The sequence below is a fragment of the Lepus europaeus genome, chromosome 2 (genome assembly GCF_033115175.1).
Source record: "Lepus europaeus isolate LE1 chromosome 2, mLepTim1.pri, whole genome shotgun sequence".
NCBI lineage: Eukaryota > Metazoa > Chordata > Mammalia > Lagomorpha > Leporidae > Lepus > Lepus europaeus.
The window spans coordinates 47,226,512-47,244,943 of NC_084828.1; the positions used below are offsets into that span (position 1 = coordinate 47,226,512).

At 35.8% G+C, this 18,432-nt stretch overlaps 1 protein-coding gene across 1 annotated transcript in view; it reads left to right on the forward strand.

Moving 5' to 3' along the window:
• EPHA3 (EPH receptor A3) overlaps positions 1-18,432 on the forward strand; it is a 397,092-nt gene that overhangs the window by 92,085 nt on the left and 286,575 nt on the right. The window contains exon 3 of the mRNA XM_062176003.1: positions 12,013-12,673. Within this exon, the coding sequence (XP_062031987.1) occupies positions 12,013-12,673 (661 nt within the window). The remainder of the gene's footprint in view (positions 1-12,012; positions 12,674-18,432) is intronic.

Genomic DNA, 18,432 nt, shown 5'->3' on the forward strand with positions numbered 1-18,432 from the left:
TCCCCATATCCTCAGCAGCATTGGTTGTTTATTAGTTTCTTTATGAAAGCCATTCTGATGGGGATGAGGTGAAATCTCATTGTGGTTTTGATCTGCATTTCCCTGATGGCTAGTAATCCTGAGCATTTTTTCATGTGTCTGTTGGGCATTTGGATTTCCTCTTTTGGAAACTGTCTGTTTAAGTCCTTTGCCCATTTATTCACTAGGTTCTTTGTTTTTTGTTTTTAGTTTTTTGGGTTTTTTTGGAGTGTCTTGATCTCTTTATATATTCTGGTAATTAATCAGTTGAATAGTTTGCAGATATTTTTTCCCATTCTATCAGTTGACTCTTCACTTTGCTGATTGTTTCTTTTGCAATACAGCAGGTTCTCAGTTTGATGTAATCCCATTTGTTAATTTTGGCTTTGATTGCTTGTGCCTCTGGGGTCTTTTCCAAGAAGTCTTTGCCTATGCCAATGTCTTGCAGGGTTTCCTCAATGTTCTCTAATAATTTTATGGTAGTGGATCATAGATTTAGGTCTTTAATCCATCTTGAGTGAATTTTTGTGTAAGTTGTAAGGTGGGGGTCTTGCTTCATACTTCTGCATGTGAAAATTCAGTTTTCCAAGCACCATTTGTTGAAGAGACTGCACTTGCTCCAGGGATTGATTTTAGCTCTTTTGTCAAATATAAGTTGGTTATAGATGCTTCAATTGATTTCTGGCGTTTCTATTCTGTTCCATGACCTATACATCTGTTTTTGTACCAGTACCAGGCTGTTTTGATTATAACTGCCCTATAGTATGTCTTGAAATCTGGTATTGCAATGCCTCTAGCTTTGTGTTTGTTGTATACAATTGCTTTAGCTATTCAAGGTCTCCTGTGCCTCCATATGAATTTCAGTATCATTTTTTCTTGATCTGCAAAGAATATCTTGGTATGATTGGTATCATATTGAATCTGTAAATTGCTTTTGGAAGAATGGACATTTTGATGATATTGATTATTTCAATCCAGGAAAATGGAAGACTTTTCAATTTTTTTTGTATCTTTTTCTTTCTTTAATGTTTTGTAATTCTCATCATAGAGATCTTTTACATCTTTGCTTAAATATATTCCAAAATATTTGATTTTTTTGTAGCTATTGTGAATGGGATTGATCTTAGAAGTTTTTACTCATCCATGACATTTTCTGTGTATACAAAGACTGTTGGTTTTTTTGTATTTATTTTATATCTGCTACTTTACCAAACTCTTCTATCGATTCCAATAGTCTCTTAGTGGAGTCTTCTGATTCTCCTATATATAGAATCATGTCATCTGCAAATAGATAGTTTCACTTCCTCCTTCCCAATTTGTATCCCTTTGATTTCTTTTTCTTGCCTAATGGCTCTGGCTAAAACTTCCAGAACTATATTGAATTGCAGTGGCTTTATTATTTTTTCATGGGGTCTCCCCATGTAATAGAATAGTATATATCCCACAATGGATTTGTGTTGAAATGGATTTGTGTTTCTCAAAGGAAAGAAGTCATGAGTCTGCATCTTTATCTTGAGAGTAGTGACAAAAAGTATTTTGTAGAATGCAAATGCCTATAAACACTTGTTTGACTTAGCAGGTAATGACTGTAAAAGCACTTACTAATTGTTGATATAAAGTAACTAAACAGTTCTATAAAAAGGATATTGTTATTTCCATTTTAAATAGGACAAAACTGATGCTTATAAGCTGAGGATTATTATGGAGCAAAAACAAATAATTACACTCATTTTTTATTAAACTACAGAAAATGTCTATTTATATGTTACGCAGATAGTTTAAATACTATTTTTAAATAAGATAATAGTGAAAACAAATATATCAAATGTCTAATAAAATTATAGAGCTGCCTCTATCCTTCCCTCTCTCTATGTAACTCTGCTTTTCAAATACATAAATAAATCTTAAGAAATACAAAAAGTTGAATTCAAAATATATTTCTATTGTTTTATAATGAAAACAACAATATATTCCAATTATACTTTTGGTTAACTAAACTTCAATAGAATCATAATATTTGTTTATTGCTTTCCACACACTGTTAGAACCATTTTCAATGGTCAATCTCCTATTGTTCACATACCTAGAAAATATCACTATAGTCTTTCCCATTTTACAGATAAGTAAATTAGAGTCTACTCCTCTATTAGCTATAACAAAGCACAGCTACCTTTCAAACCTAGGGTCTGTCTATCCCTAGGACTGAGAGCCTTATGTCTGGGCTCCCCAGGATACTCCATGGATAAATGATTAAGCAGACTACCATGAAACATGATTGCTACCCTGTGGGAAAAACAGCAGAAGAGATCTCTGTAGCTTCAAAATTGGTGTTATAAAGCAGTTTATGTTTCAGAGAAATGCTCTTAAGAATTACACTTATTTTGTTAAAAAATAAACATAGGTATCTGAAGTTCTGTAAAACTCAGCAAATGTTCTGTAGTGACATGAGTTAATTTCATTTCCGTCACTGTGAGTGCTCCACAGGCATATTGTAAATTGCCATGAATTACTGTGGCTGTGACCCATTATCATAGCAGGAAATTACATGAATCTCACAACTGATATGAAATGTACCGCTGTCACTGCAATGCATTAATTTCTAAGTAGTTGGCCCTTTGTAATAACTCTGTAAATGTCCATCTTTGCACAGTTTTTAGTTGAGACAAGTAAAGCCAATATGCATGGAATTTTCACCCATTATTTTCAAGCAGTTATACTGAATTCTAAAATTACCTTTTTATTGGGCAATTTCACCTCGGACATTTTTCCAAGAATTGGAAACACGATAGTCTCATTGTCTTACTTCCCTAATATTTAAAGGAAATTCATTCTATAAAAAGTAAAGCTATTTGGCTGAATATGAAAAGGGAGACAGAGGAAAAAGCAACTCTGATGAAAGTCAATATTTTTTTAAATCTCTTTCCAACTTTTATGGAATAGATAAATGGTTTATTAGGTAATTTTTCTTCTATATTGATTTCTTTACTGATATATAATTTTCAAATAATGGTTTACTTCATGGGTATAGTGTTTAAAAATATTTTTTACAATTATAAATCATTACAAGTAGAAATAGTTCATTAAAAAGTCAAAGCTATGTAATTCAAATTACAATGTTTTAGCCTTCTGATTTTTTTATATTCTGCCCCTCACAGGCAAAATAAAAATAATCAGCAGGTTTAATTAAAATCTTTTGACAATATTAAATACACACACACACACACACATATATATATATATATATATATATATATATATATATGAGGTCCTGATGATATATCATATTCATTCTAATTCACTAACTCTGGCTAGAAATCCCCTTTTTTCAAAGGACTGTAAGCATCTTCCATTATTCTTTTAGTTTTTCTAATGCCACTTCACCATATCCCAAACTTTTCTATTCTTTTTCTTTTCATCATCATCATCTTTTTTTTTTTTTAATTTGAAAGGTAGAGAGACAGTGAGAGAATTTCCATTCACTGGCTCATTCCTCAGATGCCATGGCAACCAGGTTTGGATCTGGCCAAATCCAGGTAGCGGAGACCCAAGGACTTGAGCCATCGTCATCCCCTGCCTTCCAGAGTGCACATCAGCAGGAAGCTGATGGATGCAGATGAGCTGCTTAAATGTTGCACTAAATCCTTATACCAGATTCTTTGTTCTTTATTTTCCGAAATTCTTTTCACCATTTGTTCTGAAAAAGTTGGTCTATAAATTTATTTCCCTGTTCTTCTATTATAAAACTGTTACAGGTATTATCTTTAATCCTGTTTGGCTCCTCTTCCACACATCAGTATTCCAAATTCTGATTACTCAAATTGAAAGCCTTATGTAACCAATAACACACTTCTCTGCATCCTTAATGATATAATTTGATATTTGACATAACACAGGCCACTTTATCTTAGTAAATATAAGGTACTTATGTGGTTTTAGGTACACTATTAGTTGCTTGGAAAGGGAAAATTGGTTCAAACCAGAGACAATGTAAGAGAGAAAAATAATATATAAAGAAAAAATAAATATATCTTAAATAAAGTATCAATGGAAATAACTGGTAGACAATATCTTCTTCATTACTGCAACATCCATAGAAAGCTTGATGTAAATACAAATTGAAAATAGATATGTAGGGGCCAGTGTTGTGGCATAGCGAGTAAAGCCACCGCCTGCAGCGCTGGCTTCCCAATATGGACACCAGTTTGAGTCCCTGATGCTCCACTTCTGCTCCAGCTCTCTGCTATGGCCTGGGAAAGCAGTGGAAGTCCTTGGGCTCCTGCACCGGTGTGGGAGAACAGGAAGAAGCTCCACCTTTCAGTTCTAGGTAATTGCTCATATAAATCCACTGTGCAGTGTCTTCGGGTTTAAATAGATGGGAACCCAGTTACTGAAAGAGATTTTGTTCTTTCATTTTCCCCAAAGTTTGCTCACACTTTTTCTCCCTCTTTGTAAGTTGCTGTGTTTACACTTACAGAAGTTTTAGCCATCCTCTCTATTTCTTCCTTATTAATGCTTTGTAGGACTGCCCTTCCAATGATAATTTTTCTTCCTCAACATCTCCTTGCATAATCTTAAACAGGGAGCGTATCATCCTCCACTTGGGTGAGTTTCTGTGCCCTCCTCTGATCAACCTCTTGTTAACAAAATCGTTTTTTTCTTATCTTTTTGTTATCTACATTTTCTAGTCTAGGGTTTGCTCACAGAAATATTTAATACATGCATGTGGAGTTGAATAAAACTGCTATCATAGAGGCATTTTTCAAATCACAAATCAGCACAGAAAATCACAGTGGAAAACACTCAAATGATAGTAAACTATAAAAATTATACCATGTGTAAAACCAACTTTCATTCATCCCAATAGAAACATATGATTGAAAGTAACCCCCCCCAACTCTTTCTCTCTCTGTCACATAAACACACACACACACACACACAATTGTTACCATGTTTTGTTTTGCACATGTTTTACATTATCCATGACTAGGACATTGAAGAATACTGTGATTAGATTTGCTTGGTTTCTTACAGTGAGGTTTTACAATGCCTGTGAGAGGTAGAAGACAAGCAGAGTAATGCAGCAGCCCTGAGATACCAATGCTGTACTGCTGAAATCCAGATGGGAGGAGACACCTAAAATGCTCATACCCAGAATGCTAGAGGTGAGGCTGCTGCAGTTCTCATCTAAGTCTAAGGGTTTTAAAGAAACTAAAGGGCTAAAAATGAAACTAGCATCCCTGAGTCCAATTGTGAGGTGCAGGGTAAAGCAGAGACAGAAGTCCCAAAGATCCCAACACATTCATGCTTCCTAGAGACATTTTGTCTTCAGTAGGCTGCATCCTGCCAATAGTATCATAGTCTTTCTAATATTCCTGAGAATTATAAAATGTGATCATATAGGATCATTTTGCGCCTGACTCTTGCTTTCTGTCTTCAAAATTCTTTGTTGGATTTTTTCATCTATAAACTCTATTGATCATTAATAATCTCCTTATTAGCTTTTCAGATATTTTTGGTATACTTTATCAAAACTGGGATTTTCCACCCCAATTCCTTTAAAAAAAAAAAAAACTATTTATGAGAGAGAGGAGACAGGCAGAGACAGATCTTCCATTCCCATAATAGTCCGCGCTGTGCTAGGTTACAGCCAGTAGCTCAGAATTCAATTCTGATCTCCCACGTGGGATCCAAATACTTGAACCATCACTGTCCTCTCTCCCTGATCTTTTGAGCACAAACCTAATTCTCTGATTTAGTACTCAGACACAAAAACAAAAACATAAGCAATTCTATTACTTGTTTGTCTCAACTGTTTTATTTTACTTATTTTTTTTTAAAGATTGATTTATTTATTTGAAAGGTAGAGGCAGAGAGAGAGAGAGACAGAGAGAGGTCTTTATCCGCTAGTTTACTCCCTAATTGGTGGCAATGGCCGGAGCTGCACCAATCTGAAGCCAGGAGCCTGGAGCTTCTTCTGGGTCTTCCATATGGGTGCAGAAGCCCAAGGACTTAGGTCATCTTCTACTGCTTTCCCAGGCCATAGCAGAGAGCTAGTGGAATAGCTAGGACTCGAACTGGCACCCATATGGGATTACAGCACTGCAGGCAGCTTTCTTTAACTGCTATGCTGCAGCTCTGGACCCTCAATTGTTTTATATAACTCAATTATTTTATGTTCTAGTATTAAAGTATATATATACATGTCTGTGTTTCCATCTATGGACTTTTGGGACAAGAATTAGCTAAGAAAATCTTTAAGTAGATAAATAGAAATAAAATGATTTTTGTAGACTTATCTGTGCCTAAAACTTGACAGTGTCATCTCCACAAATAAAATGGTAATGCGTAATTAATACCCAAAAATTTCAGAATGAACACTGAATTTTGAAGTACATATAGGTATGTAAAAAAGGAAAGAAACATGAGAATGGGAAAATTAACTAACTTAATGTCCATTATAATTATTTTTGCAAAATTAATCACCATTAGCATTTTATAAGGTGCCAAAAACTAAGCATTTTATTAACCATTAAAATGCTAAAAAAATGAGTATTGGTGATATCATTTTATTTATTAGTATCTGTAAACTTTTAAAAAACTGGTTGTAATTCTTAAGAAGTCAATCATAAAAATATTTTTCTCACAGTCTTAATATCTCTCAATCACATTAGCCTGCACACTAAATGTATCACAGCCTTTCCCCCTTTTTTTCCATATAATTGGAGGGTACTCAATTGATAACTATTGTTAAATATCAATTAAGTGTAAAAAAATATGTTTTCCACAGAAAGTCCTGTTTTTCTCCATGTGATAAGGAATCATACTCTCTAGAAAATATAAAACTAAGGAGTTTTCTTAGTATCCTAAGCTACCTCTAAGTAGACGGAGAGTCACTATGATTGCACTACTGGGAATAAGTTTCAGAATGGTCTTCCCAGAGAGGAGAAGCATGGATCCAAGGATGTATAAGAGCAATCATCTGGAAAAAGAAAAAATCAACTTCTGGATTCTGTGAACTAATAATAAAAACTTGGAGTAAGATTCCAGAAACTAGACACAGCAAAATGTAATGTATGTAAGTGAAATTGACATTTTGAGATTTGATTATTGTTTACAGCCCTTGTCTCTACTGTTAAGGAGCAGTGATTTTGTCTTCTTACTATTTGTTGAATTTTTTACTTAGTGAAAGGTTATGCTCATGACTGTAAAATAAACTGAAAGTACGCCATTGTAAAAATTCAAAGAAAGAATGAGAAAGGAAGAAGATAGGCTGGGAGCATGGGTGGGAGGGAGGGCAGGATGGGAAGGATCACTAAGCTCCTAAATCTGTATATATGAAATACATGGAATTTGTTCACCTTATATATGTGTGTGTGTGTGTGTGTGTGTGTGTGGGTGTGTGTGTGTGTATATATATATGTGTGTATATATATATATATGTATATGTATTTATGAATGTTGATATTGGAGAATTCGAGCTTTAGAAAGTATTTTGGCCATTTCCTGGCTCTGCATCCTCCTGCTGAAGAGGCTATTAGTATTCAGCCCCCCATTATGTATTTTGTTAATTTTACAAAATAATGAGAAAAATGTTTTGTGCCACCAAATTCTATATATGTAATAAATTCTACATTTGTGGCCAGTGCAATTTTTAAAAAGCATATTTCTTTATTTTCATTTTATTTCAGAGGCAGAGAGAAAGAGAGTTGTGATCAATTCTGTGTGTCATTCATTTTCTTTTCACAAGTCTTCCTTAGCACAATTTCTATAGCAATATAGTAAAGGTAATAATTTATGAACATTATATGTTAGTTCTAAGAGCTTGAAGTTATAATAAACATTAAATTTATATAGCATGAGCACTACAACAGCAACTTTAATTAGTGGTCTCTGTTATGGCTGTTGCTGTTGAGAAAATCATCACCTAGGATTTTACTTCTGCTTTTCAGTTGTTGGCAAATGCTGGAGTTAGAGTCTTGCTGTTTCTCAAGTGGTCTGAGATAGCAGGCCACCATCACTTACAGGCAATTTGGTCTTCATTAGAAATTAATGAAGTGATAATTGTTCTCTGCAACCTTTTATGTGCAAAGCATGCTTGTGTTTGCATTATCTACTTAGCAATTTATACTGCTGCATTCAAGGACTTGTGATAGCTTGCCAAAGTTAAATGAGATATCCATAATTAAAATAATATTTTACATCAAATTATTAAAGTATATACATAATATGTTCCATCTGATGTCTAGTAAAATGCTGCTCATAGCAAAAAAAAATTGCAAATGATTCATCAATTGAAGTACAAAGCCATCTATTCTTATAAGGAGACCTGAACTTACAAAATGTAAAGCTAATTCGCTTATTTTTCAACTGGTAGTGTCATGATCTAACTTTCTGTAAGACAGCCACAGAAAGCAAATATTCTAGTGACTTTTTGCTAGTTCTGTTTTTAAAATGCCACTGTAGAGCCAATGTAAATATAATACGGAAGATTTCACATAGCACCAACTTTTAATGCCAGAGTTTTTTTAAGCACCAGGTATACTCAATCTTTTTTTCTGATATTAAACTTGCACTTTAATTTTGTTTTAAACATAACTTTACCATCATAGACACCTCAGTATAAAATTCTTATATCCAAGACTCTTGCACACTCAGCTTCTGTAAAGCTTCTGATACAACATATAGAGAGAAAGTGAATGTTTGAAAATGTATGTAGTGATTATTCAAAAATCAATGTGAATATTTCTTTCTGTATATTAAAATATTGATTTTTATGATTTTTCTAGGATTTTCTAAAATAGTACTATTTTGTTTCTTTTTGAGACCTTGCATATGGCAAGGAAGTCAAATCAATTTTGCCTCCAGAAAATGAGTGATCATTCTAGATCTTGAATGATCAAGATTATTAAAATAAGCCAGTGCCATGGCTCAATAGGCTAATCCTCCGCCTGCAATGCCGGCACCCCAAGTTCTAGTCCCGGTCGGGGCATCAGATTCTGTCCTGGTTGCCCCTCTTCCAGGCTAGCTCTCTGCTGTGGCCAGGGAGTGCAGTGGAGGATGGCCCAAGTGCTTGGGCCCTGCACCCGCATGGGAGACCAGGAGAAGCACCTGGCTCCTGGCTTTGGAGCAGCACGGTGCACGGGCCGCAGTGCACTGGCCACAGCGGCCATTGGGGAATGAACCAACGGAAAAGGAAGACCTTTCTCTCTGTCTCTCTCTCTCTCACTGTCCACTCTGCCTGTCAAAAAAACTTATTAAAATAAGTAGTACTTTTTACTTTTTGTTAATGTTAGTAAGTGATGTAGAATTTTCTATACTATAGTCCTCATACTGGTAAGGTCCACAATTTGTTACGGATAATTTAAAATACTAAGATAAATTATTTATTTTTCCCTAATGAGGCTTAAAAGTCAAGTGCCATGTGTCCTTATTTGTAGTTACCATCATCAATTAAATAAATTAATATTTTATCTCATTTTGTAATTAAAAGTGATAGACTGCATTTTGTATAAGTCTTTAGTAATTAGGGGAATACCTCAAAAAGTTCATGGGATATAAAATAAAATATGTTAATTCGAGTGCAAAAAGTTTTTGGAATTCTTACATAATTTTTTCACATTATACATTTGTCATGAATTTTAAGTACCATTGTATAACTAGAAACATCATTTATCAGTGTTAAAGTTTTGATTCCATTTAAAAAGTGTTTAAAATGTATGGTTACTGATGAAGATAGTTAAATACAGTAATGGAGAAACATTTAGGAATATGTTTATAAAGGTTTCACAAAGATTTATTTACAAAATTAAAACATATTCTCTAATATGAATTTCATATCGTTTTACTTCCATGACTGATTTCTATATATATTTTAAGAAAATATCCGCCTTATACAATCACAGAAGGTAAAGTTTTTTGCTGTATACTATGGTGGATATAAAGTGGTTTACAAAATTTAAAGAGTGGTGATGTTGTAAAAAACATAGAGGAAAAAGCATAGTCCAGTGGGGTTCTACCATCAACAAAAGGATAAGGGATACAAGATCTAGGATGCACTGGAAAAAAGTCAAAGGGCTCACACTGCTAAGAATATGGTATGTGCATAAGTGACAAGTGTCATTTCCTAATCTTGATCTCAGTTCAAGCTTTTAGGGAAAATAGAATGTAGGTTGGGATCAATTTTTGTAAGAAACACAAATGTCAGACTATAGAGTTTGAAAGTTTCTGCCTGTGTAAGGGAGAACCCTAGACTACTTTGAATTCAAGAAGGGCATAGTAATGGTATATTTTCCTGGGAGAAGTAGGCAACACTGGACATGTGTGTGTTGGAAACAGCTGGCATGATACTTTTGGTTATCCTGAGTACCAAAACAGTATGGCCCTGCGTTAAAAGCTTCTAAAAATAGGTTTTAAGATTCACAGAAAGCAGTACTTTAACTGTCTTATAATGACTTAAAACTTGTAAAGTATTTGTATGGTGAAAAAGTTCTATAAGGACAATCTTAAGTACTATAACAAAGTAAAAACAACACAGACCAGACCAATAGTTATGTATTCCTTGTTTATGTACAAGTCCAATATGAGTAAAGGGCATTAAAAAGTTTAAATGTTCATCACATTTGTCTTCATTTTTTCATGCATAACTCTCAGCTTTTATTTTCAGGTGGGAAATGAGGTGTGTTTATGTATTTACTCCAAATTTCTTTAATAGCTCCTTAATACATATCCCCTGAAATGACTGAGTATATTAAAAACTGTCATTCACTAAGATAATTGATGATGAAACTATTTTTTTTTGAGATTTCTTTCTGTATTTGAGAGGCAGAGTTACAGAGAGAAGGGCAGACAAAGAGAGATGTCTTCCATCCACTGGTTCTTTCCCATATGGCCACAACAGCCTGAGCTGGGCTGATCTGAAGCCGGTAGTCAGGAGCTTCCTCCAGGTCTCCCACGCGAGTGCAGGGGCCCAAGCATCTTCCACTGCTTTCCCATGCACATTATCAGGAGCTGGAGTAGAAGAGAAGCAGCCGGGACACAAACTGGAGCCCATATGGGATGCTGGCGCCATAGTCAGTGGCTTAATCTACTATGCCACAGCACCGGCCCCAGTGATACTATTTAGATTATTTTCAATTTGCTATACATCAGTGTTACCATCACTGGCTCAAAATGGGAGAAAAAAATAAAGATGAGTTTTAGGTGGTGGTGTTTTTCATTCTTTTAAAATATACAGACTAGGGCCAGCACTGTGGCAGTGGGTAAAGTTGCCACCTGCAGTGCTGGAATCCCATATGAGCACTGGCTTGATTCCTGGCTGCTCCACTTCCAATCTAGCTCTCTGCTATGGCCTGGGAAAGCAGTAGAAGATGGTCCAAGTCCTTGGGCCCCTGCACCCACATAGAAGACCTGGAGGAAACTCCTAGCTCCGGGCTTTGGATCAGCACAGCTCAAGCAGTTGTGATCAATTGTGGTGAACCAGCAGATGGAAGACCTCTCTCTCTCTTTCTCTTTCTCTCTCTCTCTCTCTCTCTCTCTCTCTGCCTTTCCCTCTCTCTGCGTAACTGACTTTCAAATAAATAAATAAATCTCTAAAAAAATATGCAAGCACACAAACACAGCATATTCAACATAACCCTATGATGGTGTCATTGGGGAACATATGATTTGAGGTTTTAAGCCTGGAATGTTTGGTTAGGCTCAGTCGTTTTCTAAGTGATATTTTTCCTAAAAATCCAATAAATTGCCATGCAATTCTAATGTGATCATCAAAACTGTAAACTGCTTTTTGTCAATGAACTAAGAAAACATTGCAGAGAATAAAAATTATAAATAGGAATTTTGTGGAATTAGTCCATGTCACGTTTTTTAAAAAGTAACAATGAAGTTCTTGCTTGTTGTCTGGTTCCTGTTATAGCTATGTCTTGGATTCATCATTTGTCACTCTGTTTAATTCATTAATTCTGCCTTTCTCTGTTTTTCCCTTTGATTATCCAGTGGGAAGAGATCAGTGGTGTCGATGAACATTACACACCCATCAGGACGTATCAGGTGTGCAATGTCATGGATCACAGTCAAAATAACTGGCTGAGGACAAACTGGGTCCCCAGGAACTCAGCTCAGAAGATATACGTGGAGCTCAAGTTCACGTTACGGGACTGCAATAGCATCCCATTGGTTTTGGGAACTTGCAAGGAGACTTTCAACCTGTACTACATGGAATCTGACGATGATCATGGGGTCAAGTTCCGGGAGCATCAGTTTACCAAGATTGACACCATTGCCGCCGATGAAAGTTTCACTCAAATGGACCTTGGGGACCGCATTCTGAAACTCAACACGGAGATTAGAGAAGTGGGTCCTGTCAACAAGAAGGGATTTTACTTGGCTTTTCAAGATGTTGGTGCTTGTGTCGCCTTGGTGTCTGTGAGAGTGTACTTCAAAAAGTGCCCATTCACAGTGAAGAATCTGGCGATGTTTCCAGACACAGTGCCCATGGACTCCCAGTCCCTGGTGGAGGTGAGGGGCTCTTGTGTCAACAATTCGAAGGAGGAAGACCCTCCCAGGATGTACTGCAGTACGGAAGGCGAATGGCTTGTGCCCATAGGCAAGTGCTCCTGCAATGCTGGCTATGAAGAAGGAGGCGTCAGCTGCCAAGGTCAGAGCCTTCTCTTTTCCTTAGAGTGCTCTTTCTCATCTGTGAGTTTATCACTGAGTGGCTGGAAGCAATGAATGTAATCTGAACTCATTTGGCAGCAAAACACCCTGCAAACTGACCAGATTCTGTGCATAGACTCAATTTATCCCACTTGACATGAATGATGATTCATAGTTTGTTTTAGAAATAGTAAAGTTTTGATTATGCTTTGCTGGCCTCCAATCCACTAGAAGTGTGATACACACTTTATGATTTTTCTGCTATTTAGTGACTTTTGGTAGTCTAACTCTATATCATCTGAAGAAAAAAAATATTCTGCCTCTTATAGGGGATGGAGACATAGTAAGCATTCAGCTACTCTAACAGCATTAGGTATGATGGTATTTATGTTTCTGCTCACCTATCTCATAGCAATATTTACTTCATTCTTATAAAATATGGTGCTTTCTATACAGACATCTGGATATCAAATATGTGTTAGCTTACCAACCTTTGGCGCCTTCAGGAAGACTCTTATATAAAAATCTGTGACCAGTTTTCAGTATTTGTTGGACAGGGTTATTAGCTTTTACAATTTCTTTAACTTGTTGACTTGCCTCCTTTCACCACTGGGGAGAATATTTGTGTCATCCCTGGAGTCGGAATGATAGCTGATACATAATACCATATTACAGAATCTGAACTCTGTCACCAATTGGTTTTTAAGAAAAACGTCACTGCATTTGAAGTGAAGCCAATTAAAAATTATTTTTTCATAAACTGTGTATCAGAATTATCAAATCATAATCATACTTAATCCTAAAATCTCTTCTTTAGTACTATTCAAGGGTTTATGCTTAAGAACACACTGAAATATTATTTAAATACTACATATGTAAATATATAGAAGAATTTAAGTATATAGTCCTTGGAATTTCCCCTTGTTGTTATATTCTGTCAAGGGCATTGAGTTTCATACTCTACTCATGACCTTTTAAAAAGTTACTGTTCACAAGTTTATGTAGAAGAAATGATTATACTGTATATACATGTAAATATATAATCCTTTTAAAAATCTGAATATAATACATTTTGCTTTAGACTACTGAAACAGGTTTTAGAAAAAAATGTTTAATGAGAGCAAATGATACACTCCAGACTCACTCTTCCATGGTATTTGGATTCTTGCAAAATGTCATCAGGATACTCTTACTAAAATAGTTTTAAAATTTCTAAAATTAAATCAGAGTACTAGCTACTACTTGCTTATTTTACATGAGTGGAAAAATTATAACTAATTTTTATATTTCACTTTAAATTTACTTTATCTCCAGGGACTTTGTATTTTTCGGTGTTTGTAAGGTTTACTTTTAATGAATGAAGGTCTAGCTCAGCAAGAATTTAAAAGATGTACATTTGTCAATTATTTCGTGAATGGTGACTTTGTTCTAAACACTGTAGTAAGAATTCAAAGATATTTCTAAACGTTCATTGATTAGTCACTTATTAGATGTCAGACATTTTGCTCATCTGCTAATGTCCAAGAATTAACTCATTTCCCCAGAATGAAATGAGGAGATTAAAACCTTGATAGGTTAAACATCTTAACTTCGGTTCCTCTGTGAGGAAATACTGGAATGGGGATGTGGAACTAGATCGTTTGACTGCAAATGTTGTAATCTTTTTTTTTTATTATTCAATTCTATTTCTCTTTATTAGTTATAAATAGAAAATGGTACTAAAGAAGCTCCTTGTCACCAGTTCTGTAACAAACACACAAGAATTCAAATTAGGACAGAGATTTATAAAAAGTATCTTTGTTAAAATAATTTTTATTTATATAAGGTGAACAAGTTTCCTGTGTTTCTTATTTACAGATTTAGAAGCATAGTGATACTTCCCACCCTAACCTCCCTCCTGCTGTGTTCCCACCCTCAATCTTCCTTTCTTATTTTTTTAATTTTTACAGTGACATACTTTCAGTTTATTTTATAACCATAAGCTTAACCCTCCACTAAGTAAGGAATTCAACAAACAGTGAGAAGAAAAAACTGTTCTCTACCAGTAGAGTCAAGGGCTGTAATCTTGACACACGGGGTCTGTATGATTCAGTCTAACAGTGACAAAGACAGGGGATCCCGTGAGGTCATAAATTCTCCTGGAGTTAGAGTACTGTATGTTGAAGGATAAGCAGGGCCACAAACAGTAGGCACAGAGCAGCCAAGAATCTGTCAATATAAACCTTGTCTATATCCATTTATTTTATACATCTTTCTAAGTTTTTAAGAAGAATTACTAGCCAAAGATAGTCTGAGTGACATCATATAGAAACCTAGAGATGTGGCTTGTCAGGTATCTAAGATATGTAAAACAACAGTCTGCCATATTTAACTCAATTAGGTGTTTCTGACCATCTACAAATACAGCATAAAGATGTGCCAGGCACAGAGAAAACATAGATGAATAAGTCATTGTGTCTACCTTCCAGGAGCCCATAAGCTGGTAAGAATGATAGATCCATAAATGAATCATTTTATGCAAGACAGACTAATAAATTTTCTACCACAGAGAATGTACCTTGACAGTGTAGAGGAAAGAGAGATTAATTCTGAGTTTTGCAAAATTAATCACATGATTTGTTAATTAATAATGGAAACACTTTGCCTTCATTGTTTTGGGTTTTTAATTTCTATTGTATTTAGAAATATTGGGAATAGGAAAAAAAGGAGGCAAAACTACTTTAAAAAAATCACCCACTTCAGAAGGTGAGATTTATAGTTCGTTTATCAAATCATCTTAAAATCTCAAAATGTGTAGGAGTATCATGAGTGTACTGTCTTCTGAGTTTGTACCACCTGGACACCTTAATGAGGATCCAAATTTTATAATTAGGTGATTTTCTGACTTTACTAATAAAACATTCTGAATTGTCTATTCTGTGGTAGGCAGATAATTGGGACAGTTAAAGTTCAGTGAACTGAATGATGAAAATGTGGCAATCTCCATTTGATGGAAAAAGCATATTGATAAAATAGCTTTATATTAAAAAACATAACCATCAATTCCAGGACTATACATAACAACAAGTTAGTTTTGTACAGTGCCAGAATCCTAAATGTGGAACTGTTTTTTCTCATGTATCCACATAGTTCATTTTTCCTAAAATAAGAAAAAGTAACAGAAGTGTCCTTTGATCATCTATTTAAATATTCAGAATGCACTGAACTTTTAAATGTGACTACACTTACATTGAACACTAGACATAGAATGATGCACATTGTCGCTGCTACATTAGTTTGATTTATATTTTAAAAATTGTATGTGTGTATGTGTGTGCTTTAAAGTGCTTTGGCCTCTGCCTTTGAAATAATATGTATTGCAAACCTGCTTACTAAACAGAGCTAAGTTAATAAATTAAAATGGAAAATGTAAGCTTTTAGTGTTGGTGTGGAAGGAGGTGTTGGTATAGGAGAAGACGAGTGATGGGAATTAAAGCGCTCTGCAAAGAGGAGCTAGTGTTTATCCTAGCTGGTAAGATGTCTGCATACCAAATGGAGTGCCTGAGTTTGACTCTAAATTCACACGCTGGACTTTAACATCCTGCCAAGTTTTGGGAGACAGCCCGGATGGCTCAAGCAGTTGTGTTTCTGCCACCTATGTGGGAGACCTGGATTGCACTCCTACCTTCCGGATTTGGCCCAACCCAATACTGGTCCTTTTGGGTGTTTTGGGAGATAACCAATGGCAGTGTGCATGTGCATGCTGTCTCTTTCTGCTCTCAAATACATTTTTAAAAATCTGCAATAGGTGCTATATGTTGCTACATTTTGTTGTTGCTGTTATGGAAGATGGGGTACAGGAAAGCTGAGAAGATAAAGTTACACATTTTTATTTCAATGACTGCAGGAACAGGGAACGTTTTTTCTTCCAAGGGCCATTTGAATAGTTCTAATGTCATTTGTGGGCCATACAAAATTATGAACTCAAAAATTATCCTGTAGGGACTGATGTGCTATAGGAGATTCAGCTGGCATCCCATATGGGTGCTGGTTTGAGTCCTGGCTGCTCCACTCCTGATCCAGTTCCCTGCTAATATGCCTGGGAAAGCAATGGAAAATTGCCCAAGTTCTTGGGTCCCTGCCACCCATGTGGTAGACCTGGATGGAATTCCAGGATCCTGGCTTTGTAAGTCTGCCTTTCAAAAGTAAATAAAAATAAATCTTAGAACAAAAAATTAGCCTGGGGACCATCGCTGTGGCATAGTGGGTAAAGCCGATGCCTGCAGTGCCAGAGTCCCATATGGGTGCCGGTTCAAGTCCTGCTGCTCCACTTCTGATCCAGCTCTCCTATGGCCTGGGAAAGCACTAGAAGATGGCCCAAGTTCTTGGGCCCCTACACCCACGTGGGAGACCCGGAAGGATCTCCTGGCTCCTGGCTTTGGGTCGTTGCAGCTCTGGCTGTTGTGGTCATTTGAGGAGTGAACCAGTGGATGGAAGATCTACCTCTTTATCTCTCTCTCTCTCTCTCTCTCCCTCTCTCTCTCTCTCTCTCCCTAACTGCTTCTGCCTTTCTGTAACTCTGCCTTTCAAATAAATATTAAATCTTTTTTTTAAAAAAAACGAGAGAGAGGCAAAATGCCCAACAACGTTTAAAAAAATAGCCTGGTATAAATTTCTTGAATTCTGAGTCCCACCTGAGGTTGCCTTGGCAAGGCCATACTAAATTACCAAATGATTTCACAGGCCTTACATGGCCAGTGTGACCCTCCCTACCCTTGGAAGAAAATAAAATAGAGGAGGAGGGGCAGAACTATTAGTAGCTAGTAATTTGGTCAGAAATTGCATCCCAAATAAACTGGAAATGGAAAAAAATTCAGCTTCAAAAGGGTGAAGAATAGTTATTATAATCAATTTAACAAAATGCACAAAAAAACTACTTACACGTAAACTGATAGAAAATAATGTACACATTAGTATGGGGGAAAGAAGTCCTCTGCTAGATTTTGTTTACTAGGTGCATCTCTAGTGTATCATTTTATTATTATTATTTTTCCATTTCAGCAGTTTTTAATGTAAGTGTGTATATAAGATTACTTTATTCCTACATCTTCTTCCTTATTTTTGTCCTTCTTCTTTGCTACTTGATGAGATTTGGCTTACATTCCAAGGTCTTTTTGCCATCTTTGTCCAGTGTAGCCTAGGCAAAGGCCATATGGACAGTCATGGCTTTTCTTGATGTACGTGGCCTTTCTCAGTACGTGGCCTTTTCTCGGCGTATTTATTCAGTGTAGATGACTTATGCCTTCCTATAAACCTGGACTGCTTTTCCAATTTGCTAAGTTTTGCAGTGTCCTCCCATAACTTGAACCTGCTCGCCCTTTCAGTTGCAATGGATCGTACATTGTACTTCTGTCTCAGCTCTTTGGAAAGAGGGGAAGGCACAATCTCCCTGAGAATATGGGAAGGGGCATAGAAATGCCATCTTCCATTCTTGCTGCAGTCAGAAGTCACAAATAGATTGACACTTTTGCCACTACCTTTATGGCAATGGCCACAAAAGGGAAAAGATAATTCAGTATTTTAAAATGTGGCTCTGTTTAAGTAAGTTATCTCTCATACTTGAAGAGAGAGTGGGAAAGTGTGGTATTTCTTTTAATTTATTGTGTATGTGTTTCCAAGTTTATTTGGGTTCTATTTCTGCGATCAGGGAGAACTTGCTGGATTTTGATAATATGATCCAACATCAGGCTGCTATTTTTAATGGGATGTTAATAAACTTTC